General features: G+C 51.5%; 1 protein-coding gene across 1 annotated transcript; it reads right to left on the minus strand.

The window, feature by feature from the left end:
* SAPIO_CDS1717 (von Willebrand and RING finger domain-containing protein) lies at positions 1-3,315 on the minus strand (the record flags this gene model as incomplete). Its single annotated transcript, XM_016784922.1, has 4 exons — positions 1-1,207; positions 1,280-2,227; positions 2,319-2,985; positions 3,066-3,315. The coding sequence occupies 4 exons, from the start codon at positions 3,313-3,315 to the stop codon at positions 1-3; spliced, it is 3,072 nt and encodes a 1,023-aa protein (XP_016645219.1).
* Between the last annotated feature and the right edge of the window lie 10,241 nt (positions 3,316-13,556).

Genomic DNA, 13,556 nt, shown 5'->3' on the forward strand with positions numbered 1-13,556 from the left:
CTACGCCTCCTCCATGATTCCACCCTCGCCTCCGCCCTCTTCGCGCCACTCTCGCGAGCGGTTGGTCAATTTCCTCACTCCTCCTACACGTGCTGCCCAGAGGCTCTCGATGGGGGTTCGGTACGTAAACGCGCGTTGAGAACTGATGACCCCGATGGCCTGTAGTACCGCCTTGCGGCTATCCCGGCTGAAGACCGCGGGATGGTTGATCCACTCGAGAGCAGCCTCAAGCTCGGCATCGAGTGCTGCAACAGTATCAGCATCGATACCGGCCCCAAGTGCAAGACCGTCCTGAGATCGGCTCCGGCCGAGAGGGCCGTTGGTAGCAGACGAATGCGCCGATGTCGTCGGCGAAGGTGTGCGTTTCCTATCGGGGGTAGCAGGGATGGGCGACCCATCGGGGAGGCCATGGGGAGTCATGGGAGACTTGGAGGGCATGGGTGGTACGGGAGGGAGGCCGCCCTTGCCGAGACCCTTGAGGATCGACCGAGTCTCGTTGAGGAGCGTGAACGCTCTGTCGTGCTGACCACGCGTCACTAGCGTCAACGCCCTTGTGAGCATGTCCGACGTCAAGAGCTCCATTCTTCGCTGCACCACGTTCGGGTGCGGAGGGATGGGTGGTGTGTTCACCCACGACTTCTTGTTATGGGATGTCGGGAGCATCGTAATGGCCAGGAGCGACGGTCGCGGAAGGTGAACCACCGTGCCGTCCCGAAGGATGTCGCCCCACGTCAGGTCGGCCTGGATGAGAGGCACCTCCTCCACGGAAGCTGGTCTCTGCTCATCTGAGTCCATCGATCCACCCAGCGCCTCCAAGCCCGAAACAAGGCTGTCCCACGTATCCTGCGGTAGCTGGTCTTGGGACGAGGTATCTGGCAGAATTACTAGTTGCACCAAGATGTCGCGCTTCTCGCCGAATCGCAAATCGCCAAGCGATGCCTCTGCATCGCGTCCCGTCGCGCGCTTGGTAATCTGAAGAGCGCCGCTGATCTTGTGGAACTTGGCTGGAGAGCCCTCTGGAAGCTTGAGCTTCAATTTGACGTTCTGGTGAGAAAGCGACTGCATGGCGCCGAGACATCCGGCAAGACACTCGCGGAGCATCATCCAGTCTTTGACATAGGTGTACGACGCCTTTGTCCTCGTCGACAATTCAATCATGGTGTCGGGCTTGTGCGTCATTCCTAGACCGAATGAATGAATGGTGATCCTATGAAGAAAAAAGGCTGTTAGTCAAGTAATCCCCAGATACGACGGAATAAGGGGGTTAAAAGTCACGTACTTGGCCGCCTCGGCACGCGAGACTACAAAATCGACGCTGTCGACGTCCGAGGTCGATGCGTCGCTAATCAACATGATAGTAGCAATAGGATTGTTGTACTTGCGCTGCATAAGCAAATCCATGGCCACATTGGCACCTTCGACAACATCGGCCCGGTGGCTCTTTTGCCCTACAGGTCGGATCGAGGAGAGAACGTTCGTCCAGCCGGGCCACGCCTTTGTGGTCATACCAACAATAGGCACGCCGCCACCGCCAGAGCCAAACGTCACTAGGCCCATGCGATCCCTCTCGCCGAGAGAGCTAACCATGAATCGAAGCGCGTCGCGGACAAGGTTGATCTTGACACCCTGCATCGAAGATGAAATTGGAACGACAACGACAACATCGATGGGAACGTGAACCGTCGGTGCCATGAGCGGGCTCTTGGCGAAGTTCGTGTACTCGGTCGCCGCCGTCGTGACGGACTTGGGACCCCAGGAGGATGCGACCGAAGAAACACGCTGTTGGCGTGATGCGCGGTTCCAGTCGAGCTCCTCGTCCGTCTCGGAGAAGTCGCCGCGGTCATAGTCGGGGCTGCGGACGGGAGATCCTTCGATGGCATTGAGATCGAGGAGTGCTTGCTGCCAAAGCTTCAATTGGTTTCGGTTCTCGAACCGAAGATGGAACTGAGGTAACTCAGCCACAGAGAGGCTGAGGGTGAGAACATTCTCGTCGATACTCCCGGTCTCGGTTACTTCGTTGAGATGCTTCTTGATTAGAATGGAACCCTTGAGAGTGCATCTCGTCGACTTCTTCGGTAGGCCGTTATCGTCCCATTGTTGCGCTTGGGCAATTCGCTTCTCCTTGACGCAAATCAACATTTCGGCGAAGAGGAAGCACTCCAGCTCCTGCCACGACATTTTATCCTTGCCAACCTTGAGCGTGCCGTATAGGCGCAGCTTGCCAAATCTGTCCCCGGTTAAAATCCCCATTGGTTAGTCCGCGAACAACTGCGCCTCATTGGCACGGCAAACCAGAAGATGGCTTAAATGGAACTCACCTGCTAAAATCAAGGCCATGCCAGTTATCCACGCGATTCCGTAGATTCTCCGTCATCTCGTCCAAAACTTCCCTAGGCTCGTATGGGTAGAATCGGGGAGCGCTTCGCGCAGGCGATGGAGGTCGAGCAAAATTCTCGTCCAACCTCGCGCCGATCGGCGGCACAGATGGGGTAACGGCGAGATCTTCGGGGTCGGGTCGCCACTTGTTGTCTGGAACTTCGACGGTGACCAAGCAGGTGAGCGTCTGTTGCTGCCTTGACTTGGTTAGAGTCGGGAACTCAGATCGAACCGTGACGGTGGGAGGTGGGATCGGGTTTCGAGCGACACTCCGTGGGCTTCCAGGGGTCGTCTCCATAGCCTGGAGATCGTAGTCGTGGCGACGCGCGGGACCGCTCTGCATCGTCTCGGGGTATCCTCCAGACGAGGCGACACCGGTGGCCTCGCTGTCGCTGCGAGCGTGGCCGCGGGAACCATATCGATCATTGGACGAAGGCGCATCTCGGCTGTCTCGAAGAGCGCCTCGGTTCTGGTGGGGGCCACTTTGCCTTCGATTCGAGTCGACACTGGGAGCACGAGAAGGATCCCAAGTGTTCGGTGTGGGTGTGGGTGTGCTCTGCGACCTGTTATCGTGCGACGATGCCGACCTCACAAGATTCGTAATTTTTTCTGAACACACCAATAGGTTAGAAGTCGACGATAAGGCCACAGGAAGAAGAAGCGCATAGCTGGTGTTATTCACGACATACCTATATCGAGCACATTACCTGCTCTGCTGGTATCGAGATGTAAGGGCGCATTGCACATAGGACAGTACTGCGATTCAAACTCCCGAATGAATTCGTAAAAGCAGGCCTCATGGGAAATGTGTCCGCAGGAGAACTGGAGGATTCTTTCGCCTCGGAGGGTATGCTCGAGGGGTTCTTCACACACGGCACATTCGCTGCCGACGAAGGTGCGCTCTCGTCGCTGCCGGCTGCGATCGGCTGCTGTCGCCATTGCGGTGGTAGCGGTGCTGAAGCTGTGGATGCTCTGAAAACCCCGACTGTCTCTGGAGCCGATTGAGCTTATAGACGGAGCTACTCGGTTGCTTTGTTGCGAGGTGGATCGTGCAAAACCTGCCAATTGAAAGTTATTACTTGGTGAAAACAAGATATTCAATAGAATGACAAGTTTCTTTCTATTCGCTGTAAGAGCGATTGCTCCAATGCGAATTGAAGTAGTGTAGGCGCAGCTCCCCGATCTCGTAGACTTATTGGACTGGAGAACCGAACTGAACGAAGAAAAAAAAATATATATATATATAAGGTAGGTGAGAAAAAATACGACGTACTCTTTTCAGGATATGTAGGCGTTTCCAATTCGTAGTCTGGTCGGTATCGTGGTTTGGCAGGCTTAATTGCCGACCTGTCAACAAGACCGAGCCTGGCGAGTTGTGTTTCGTCGACCTCGTGTCTGCGACCAGAGGAAGAGGAGTTGCCGGATCCGTAGTTCTTCTTGAAGCGGTGGAACATTAATGAACTATGTTAGGTTGGTTGTGGCTAATTTCGCCGCGACATTCATTAAACTCGAGTGTCTTCTGTCGAGAGGCTACAGTATAATGCGAGGTTTGGTGGGAGAAATATTGTGTGTCGTTGTGAGAAAGAAAGAAGGAATGAATGAATGAGAGAGGTTGAGCGAGCGAGTGTAGATGGAAGGTCGAATGGGTGTTCGTGAGGAAAAGAGTGGGAAGAGGTGGAATAATGACTATTATGGCACGACGCCCAGAAAGACGCAGACAAAGCACCAGCAGTACTAGTAATAGTACGCGCAGGGTAGTAATAATGGCCAGGCAGGTACACGAGAGGAGAGTACTTCGCAAGTCTGGGAAGGGTGGTTCTAGGATCCCTCGCCTCCCTTTTCAAGAGCCCAAGCGGGCATACAAGTAACAGTAGTAGAATAATATATCATCCGGGGGATCAGCAGTTGGCCTGGGCGGATGGGTGGACGAGCTAGCCTAGCAGCCAAGGTCTAGAATGACCCTCGTCTTGTGCTGGGAAAGGATGCCGGGAGTCAGTGGGTTGACAGGGGTGGTGTCAAGCCAGGGGTGGGAGACTAGGAGGTGTGGAAAGAGTAGGAAGAGATGCGAAGAGGTGCGAGGGGCGTGGAATGGGAATTTCAATGTACGACGTATGCAGAAGTAGGATGTTGCGTTGCACTGGCTCTAGAGGTACTCTTGTCGAACGCTGGGTAACTGTTTCAAGTCGACGTATCAACAATGCCAGATGTTATGTGGGAAGACGGGGATTCCCAGGATGGTGGGTTGGTCGGATCGGAAAAGCTCCATCAACTGGTACGATGCCCTGCGAGGAGAGTCGGATTTGGAGAACGCTAGTACTTGTACTTGGAGTTGTTCGCCTTAAAAGTCGGGAGAGAGTCGGAGAGGAGAGGCGGAGGGAGATGGCTAGGGCCTAAGGTCATTAAAGATTTTGCTAGCAGAGGTATTAATAGAATGAGCAGAGAAATCTCATTGACGATCCCGATTCGCCAAGAAAAGCAAGGGAGGATGCAGTGTCGAGCCCAGCAAGACCTTACTGAGGGATAGTCCCGCTGCGGTTTCCCGGTGTTGGACTGAGAGAGATGGGGAGTTGTCTCTGAGAAGGAGAGACAATGTCTTTGAGATGGATTGGCAAGTCGGGCAAAGACAACCGCCTGAGAAGCAGTAGGCTGGATTGATGGGGACTGGGTGGATTGGGCGGAGAAAGCTAAATCCTAGAACTGGATGTCGTGGTGACCACTTTAAGGAGGCTTCCGCTCTCAGTTCGTGCTTCTGCTTGGTTCCTGCATCGATGTAAGATTGGTGTAGCGCACTCTATCCGTCCGCTTCGCACAACTCCGTCGTGTTTTTCCCCCACCAGATTCTCAGCGGGTTGAGGACTCCGAAGCTGCAGAGGCGCTCAACAGGATGCTGCTCAGCACCACCGACGATCTAGTTGGGATTCTCTGCGGTTCGACCAGCGAGAGCTGGAAAGATGCAATGCTTTTTGCTTCTTTGTTTGGTGGCTCCGAGCAAACTCGGCGGTAGGGGATCAAAGGCTGCGGTTGGTGTCAAACAGAACACTGAACAGGGCTGAGACATCAATCCGAGACCGCAGAAACTCAATTGCTCAGTGACTCCTTCCACCTTCGTGCGAATTACACGTCCACGGATTTACCGAGCCCGTGAGTACCTCGGTACCTTCCGAGATCATAGATATCTTAGGGAATGTGAGTAGTGCTATGAAGTACTCAGTACTCTCTCTCTCTCTCTCAGACCGGGCAAAATAAAGTCTACGAGAAATTGATGCATCAATCAATGTACCCACATACTTCGTACAATTCGAGTAGGCGTAAATTGTGAGGAAACCACGAGGTACATTACGATGCCCAGATGTTCCGGGTCCACCTTTCGTCTGGGCCGAACAACCAAGAAGGGAAGCTGCAGAAAAGAGGGGACTGGAGTCCAAAGGGAGGGTACAAATTTGATGGTCTCCATTTCGTTCAAGAGGCAAGTTGTTTCCTGTCGTATACCAACCCTCATCTAGGTACTTCTTTCTTCTCTGTGAAATTGGTTATCAGGTCGTTGAGAACATGTTAATTGATCCCAGCCCGTGCCAGCAGTAACACTGCAGTACGACCTCTCTCATGAGAGGTACCGTTCGCTTCGCTATGATCAACAAGCTCATCAATAAGAGAGAAAGAGAGATCATCATTGAAGTGTGTCTCTCCACCCACAAGTACGACACCTTGCCCTTGCAGGGTTCCGCTTCTCTGACATGTAAGTGATGGAATACTATACTTCGTACTTATTCCTCGTTCTATACAGCTTTGTTTCATTGTATGTATTGTTGCACAACGTAGGCGAGTGAACAATGAAGCTGGCCCATCAGTACGATGCTGACGCGAATATCATCCCACCAACCTGTGCCTTTATTTAGTGGAAAGTAAGCGCAAGGCAGAGAGCCAGGGCACATGCATCAATGAGCTTTTCTTCTCAGATCGCACTACGTATCTCGATTGGACCTCCTCGCACTTCTCTTACAAAGTAATTACTTTAAAGAGGCGAGAGGTGCAGGCAGACTTGGCGTCAAAAGCATCAACGACCAAGTCTGTATACTTCATACTTTGTATACGTTCGTAAACTACTTCGTACTTCGAAGGGAAGGGACCGTGCAATCATAGGTCTTGGCTACATGCCATCCTCCGAATGGTGGTGAGAAAGGGACGACGAAGGATCAAGATCGTACTCCATGTAGTTTACGACGTAGTTTAGTTACTGCGCTAGATCATTCCAAGAGAGCTCCGTAACTCCGTTTGTATTTTCCAAGAGATCAAATGATTGACTCGAGTCGTCCATGATTCCAGCTTAGTTGATGGCTTTAACAATCCTACAATTTAGAACCCTGATGCGCTAGATCCCATTGAGTCCTAGGGCAAGATATTAGGGTACCGTTACTGAGACACTACCCAAAGGCAGAATCGAAGTCTCGGGTCCGGGGATGGGAAAGTTTGAGATGTGATCTTGCAACGGTCAGCCAAGATCAATGGATATCTGCCACTTCCGCAACCAATCCTCCGGATTGGGACCCATTAAGGTTAGCTCCCCAAAATTGGGAGGACATTCCGAGCAGGCGCCCTCCCCATCTCCCAACATACGCACTGCAATATGGGATTCGGGGAGGTCAGCCTACATATTCCATCCATACTTCACAACCTCTACCTCCCAATGTCCTCATCGCGATACCTGTGTTTAGGATCATCAAAGCATGAATATCCCATTTTCTTTTCCTAGCAAGCGCGAAGAAAGTGCCGTCTGGGGCGGGCGCTTGCCTCCGGATGAGCTAGTCTCGAACTTCGTACGATCAACACGTTGATCACCCCATTGCTTCCATATGGTGAAGAAGTTAGATTGTCCCTGGGGAAGAGGAAAAAAACTCGAAATTAGGACCAACTTGGCAGTGGAGCCTCTAGACCACCTTTCCAAAGGCTAATAAGATGGTAAGAGCCAGTTTCGTTCAATCGGGTTCCTTTTCCCCATTTCTTCAATTGCCCTAAAGGCCCAGAGTAACGCTCTTTGCTGCGCTAGTCCAAGATCGTGGCAAACCTCATCTCTCCAGGCATTCGGAGCCTGCCGCATAGGGGAAGACAAAAAAAAGGTGCGTGCGACATTGGCCGGGCGTTCTCGCAGGTCGGATATATCACCCGTCTTAAGGTCTTGAGGGAACAAGAATTTTACAAAGGAAGAGCGGCGGTCCTTTCCGCATGCTGTCCTTTTTGGAATTCAATGCATATCTTACCTAGCGTGAATGACACCCTCTGAGAGATTGGGAAACCCGACTGGACCCCGAACAAGCATCACAGAAATCTGCCCGGAGTACGAAGTACAGGCACGTATATATATACCTTGGGATCGTTTGATCCTGGCATCTGCTAGTGGCACTTCATGATATCTAGTTTGCACTCCAAGAATTGCCGAGTACTTCACAGAGCAGAGTCGACCAAGGGGTTCAGATAACGTCTTTCTCCCCGCCCTGTCCCGAGGGATCTCATGACGACGTCAGCGGGCAGATTTCTATTCCGTCATGGTTTATTACGCGTTTCTTTCTTTTCCCTCTTCAAATTCTTTCTTTCTCGGTCTTCGAAACACGCTCATCGCAGAATCATACGAAACAAAGCTGATGTCGAACAAAGCTCTTTATAGAAGTTGCAGAACGGGACAAGATCGGCAACAGGGACCATGTCCCGAAAGCCACAGTTTCTTCCAGCAGCCTTCTGGTGGCTTTTTTACTTTTTTTCGCGAGCTTCCTAGAGGTTCAAAGAATCCGCCAGGTCCAAGACGCCGGAGTGGACCAATTCGTCGTTCCGAGTTGCTGGGTATTGGCATTGGCCCAAGGGGAACCGTTTCAGGTCCCAGTCCATCTCACCGGTTTCGAGGAACGAGTCCATTTTCAGAACCAGGTATTTCTGATGACCAGGGGAGAGTTTCGTCATATTTTCATTCCGAGCGGTTTAACCCACCTCTTATTAATCCTCACCTCCCAATATGGAATAGTGCAATACTAAGTGCTTCATACGAAGTACTGTGGAGAGAGAGATGCTCCCAGACTTGCATTTATCAATTGATCCTTTCTCTTGGTCGCGATCGACTGCGCTGGATTCGTCTTCAGCGAACATCAACTCTCTCCAGCCAGCACGATTTATGAAGTACTTCGTACTTCAAGAACGGGACACCAATGCTGCGCACGGATGAAGTTATAAGTACTATTCTTATGTAGACCCACAGAAAGGTACAAATCCTGGAGAGACATGTCCAGTGCATGTGAAGGTACCAGAGTACCTATGTACACAGTAAACTCCAACCACCAAAATTCTTTCCGGGTCAGTCAGACCTGCCTCTTTCTTTCTCTCCGTGTCAAGGGCTCAAGAAAGTGTTTCGGGGATTATTATACTGGCAGCTCACGACAGAATCTTGTTTATCTCGCTAGATGCCTGTCCCTGCTTCTCACGGTTTCTGAGAATGAGACGTTGATATTAATGACATTAATGCATTATTGCCATTCCTTTACCTCCCGCCTCAGGGCTGCAAGATACGCGGTTCCGTTCCGCCTGTCCTTCCATTTCCATCCGTGCCCTTACAGAGGAATAAGTATAATTTGACCGCCGCTCAGCGTGCTTGCACTTGACCCATAGTTCCGTGTGTGCGATGCAGTGTCCAAGCAATAAACTCAACGCCAAGCATTGACTGTTCGCCCAGGATTTGCCTGCCTGCCTATCTGCAAGGTCCGTTCGCTATGTTTTCCTGCTCAAAGGCCAAAACGACAGGCAGGGATCTGCCAGCTTCCCAGCCCTAGGGTACCCGGACTTCGAGGTGCGAGCGCAGGAGTTCGAGCGAGTGCTATCCGTGGGCTGCGCTTGGATATTTAACGGGTTGTCTTGTTTTAACATGCCGAGAGTGTCAACGAACGTGTGAGAAGGATACCTCTGCAGTGCACGGCGACAAAGGTAGCGCTCGGGAAGGGCAATAAAGTTAGCTGCATGTTTGAAGGAAGAATAGAGCTTCCTCTTCCTGCCTCGTTGACATCTGTCTCCGTTAAAATGACAAGCGGTATGACTCCATTTTTGCAACAAGGTTGAGGTGCCCAACGTGTCAACGGCTTCGTCCTAGTGTAGTTCAAATATAAAAATATCCCGAGACACTCAAGGTCTCGATCTTGTCCTGAAGAAGCAATTTCAGGAGCCATGACTACTGAAGTATGTATACTTCGAGGTGTAAGCAAACCGTTCTAATCTCTTAGCCTCGTCCTCATTGCAGCCCAAGCTCAGCAAGACCGGCCGGGGTTCGTATGCTCAAGGGTCAATAGTGCCAACAGTACGAAGCAGAGGAAGTGATTTTGAGGCCCGTCCAAACACCAACTCACCTTCCGCCCGTGGCTCCTGTTCCAACACACTGCCTTCACTTGATCAATCCTCTCTTGGCCTGCTCTCGAGTATGAGGCGAACAAGCATGAAATTCCCCCACGGATTGCAGCTTATGAGGAAGCAATTAACGTATGATATGTATGTCCTCAAATCCAAGGCGCTGGATCTCATCTTCCTGCAGAAGAACCCAGGTCTGATTCAGATGTGTTGATCCCCTTCCTCCGATTTTCTTTGCCGTCCATCTTCATAGCCTCGGAGGAACATTACCCATGTCAACCACGAGTGAGGAGAGAACCCCTGGTGAGCATCAATCCTGCACGTCTTTCGCACTATGATCCATCCCTTCACAAGATAGTTTAATGTCTGTAAATGCCCCCGCCTGTCCGGTGTGGTTCATGGGGGTTACTTTGCATGCTTGTACTAACGCACTCCTCATGCTCCGAATCCTCCGTTTCCTCCACATCGCCACTTTCCCCGTCGTCATAGACTGGGGGGGTTACAGTTACTTCGTACATATCTGAAAGATAGCAAGAAGCTATAATAGTCTGTCTGGGGAGATGAGCTGATATGTCCCTCCCTCCCCAGAGTAAGTTAGACCAATGTCGCAACGATGCACCAAGATCGCGGAGACCATCATCATCCCCGGAAAGAGCGTGGTCTGGCCAAGGGACCTAACTTACTAGCCAAGCGGTGGGGAGCCGAACTACGACACTAGCAGTAGTTTCCCCGGACTTGAGCTCTTGGAGTTGGGGATGTGCTCCATTTGAGACCCAAAGTCATGACTCTCATTCGTAGTCATCTCGAAGGGAATGGATGAACGGATGTGGGGGATATTTGCCAAGTACTACTGAGATTGTCTTAATTGGAAGTTGGTCTTGGTGTCAGCCTTCGAACAGGGATCTCGCAAACTTCCTGCGCCCGATGCAGGAGAGACATGCATGCGCTCCTCCATAATAACAGCCCCCACCAACTTCTCCAACTCAAGACCCTCTTTGCTCCAGGGTCTACGAAGGATGAACACTCTGGCAGCTCATGAAGCATTATCCTGGGTCTCTTGGCCCCTAAAGACGGAAGACAAGCACGAAGTCAAGATCCGTCATGTCCGGGTTTAGACCTAACCAGGAAATAAGGGTCCCATAGCAAGGGCGAGACTGTATACACTACTCATAATAAGAGAAACACCCGTGGAGAAGGATTCGATTGCTTGGAAGAGTCCCTCATCACCTGCATTCCCGCCTCTGGTAAAGAAAAATGCCCGCAGAGCGGGCGAGAAGAACACGTTCATACCCTCCATTACACAAAGAAAAACGTAGAAGACACCCCTGTCTAAAGCAAAAGCTTCCATCGAATGTTCCCAAAACAGCCATGATTGGAGGCTTCGTCGCGTGACAGCCAGACATTCATATGGAAAGTTGTGCGCCCGCGGAGGCTTCTCTCTTTCTCTATACTTCCATCTCCAATCCCAAGCCGGGTGGATAAACCTGGTTTTGGTCAGAAAGAGAAGTGATCATCACCACCGCACAGCAGCTAATCCTGCAGGTTACGCATGGTCGCATGGCTGGAGGTGGGTTGCAGAGGACGCTAGTGTCGTGGAGGAGTTCAGCCATGAGCCCACACCTGTACGAACTAAACTCCTTCGAAGAAAATCTTGGGGTTCGCCTGTCCAATCCATACGAGGTTAAAGTGGGTGGTGTACTTTCTGTTGACCGCTTGTAATTGCATCGTAATTGCATCATGGAGGATGAGGTCGTGCTTCGTGCAGACAACTAGCAATGTTACTCGCAGAGTTCAGATTCCAGGCACAGAAAAGGAGCACTGGGAGGGAGGAATCCTTCCTTTCCCCCACCATTCAATCCCTTGCTAGCTAGCCTTTCCGGGTCTACACTAAATTAGGTGGTCTACTCTCCCTGAGATTGGAGGATTGCCTGCCAGGCGGCGCGGAATGAGCAAAGGAGCCCAATCCTGTTCGCCACGTGTAGATGGAACGAGTAGCGCAGCCGGTATCCAGAATGGTGGAGTGGAGCAGAAGATTCCATGGGAGATTCTAGCCATGGTCACAGATATTACGCTCTGCCCTACCCTGTCTTGCCCCGGAGTCCGGAAATCATCCACGAGTCGCTGTTGTGTTTGCCTCGCGAGGTATTAAACTATGACGGGGCATCGCATGAGGATCTTATCTTTGTCTCCCCAGTTCGCTTTGTCTTGGAGTACTTCGTACATGGGAGACACCCAATACCAGCGAGAGCGCACCTTTCCGTGGTTGGATTTCCCTCCGCAAACAGCGCTTCTGATATCCTCTGTAGAACAGGGTATTCCCTGGTGCATTTCATTCTTTTCCTCTCTAGGAAGGGCTCTCCCCAATCTCGTCATGTCATGAGGCCCTCGAGCGGGCCTGTTCGCAGCAGCCGTACCCAAGCCCAGCCGGAAAACTGAGGCGAAGAGAGACAAAAACCCACATGAATGACTTGACCTCTTGGTCAACGATGCTGGATGGTCGCACGGACCGCTCCTTCCCCTCACGCCCTTATCCCCTCATATCCTCTCATCCGCATCATCGTCTTGCCAAGAACGAAGTAGTATGACCCATTCCCTCCATTTGATTCCCCTCGTCCAATACTAGATTGCAAAATCCATCTAATGCATAGAAAAGACCCCCCCTTGTCTGAGCCATCATCAAGACACAGGTTGGTTGTGGGCACCGCATCAACATAAATCCACATTCCTTCTGGCAATGTGACTTGTCATCTATCCTATAGTCCTAATCTACGAAGTGCGTCACTGCGGGTGAGCAGGAGAGCATGCATCATGCCTTTCCTCTTCAGCAAAGCAAGAGACGGGCTACTGCAATCGACCTGCGTGCACTAAGGCAGGCGGGTGGGTGGTGTTTGGTGGTGGTCTCGGGAAGTACATTGTCGATTTTCCGGTGCATTAAGCTTCATGGGAGAGGGAGGGGGACCGGTCCCCTTCTTTGAGCTTGAGTCTGGGGCTATCGTCGCACTGCGTTGGAGAGCTGCCTGAATAGCTGCGCTGAATGGAGAGAACTTCGAGATTCATCCACAGAATGTACACTTCAAGCGACTAGTACTTCAAACCGGTGTACCCTAGAAGTGCTACCCATGAAGCTTTTGAGTGATCAATTGAGATCATGACCAGTCTAGAAATGGGCATCTACACTAGATTTCTATATTAGCGCAATCTAGCTCTCCGCACGAAGGATCTAAGGAACTGCTCCTAGCCTCCATGTATGGAGCAGGAACATAAATTAGCTAGATCCGATAATACGAAGTAATAATAGATATCGCACGTTCCAATTAGCTCTGCTAGTGGTTCTGGTCGGGCATGGTCACACTGGTTTCCCCCCTTGCCTGGTAGACCTGGACAGGAGCGAGCAACGAGATAAGAAGCTTCAGCCAGCACTTCGGCCAGGCCATGCTCGGAATGAGAGGGGTTCCCAACAGAGATGAGATCAGAACCACATGGCTAACGACGGGTATTGATCCAAGAAAGCCTAACCTGGAACTTTCCCCCGTCCACCACGTGGCTAGCGCCACCTCGCTATTGTCCCTTCATTAAACTACACTTTGAGACTAACAGAACGACCAAACAAGCCGGCAAAGATCTCCCCAAGCAGGAGCACAGGAGTAAGGGAGCGGAGGGGCTCATCTCGGGGTTCAATGCGAGCTTTGATCAAGTAGCTCCCTTTCCTCGGGCTTTAACGCTCCATTACAGAGTACAAACAAGTAAGCTGGCCGGAGCAGCGGTCAGAGAAGTGGCGCAAGCAAGAACCACTTTCGCGATGCCCG

This window comes from Scedosporium apiospermum (genome assembly GCF_000732125.1).
Source record: "Scedosporium apiospermum strain IHEM 14462 chromosome Unknown SEQ_SAPIO_0077, whole genome shotgun sequence".
Classification (NCBI taxonomy): domain Eukaryota; kingdom Fungi; phylum Ascomycota; class Sordariomycetes; order Microascales; family Microascaceae; genus Scedosporium; species Scedosporium apiospermum.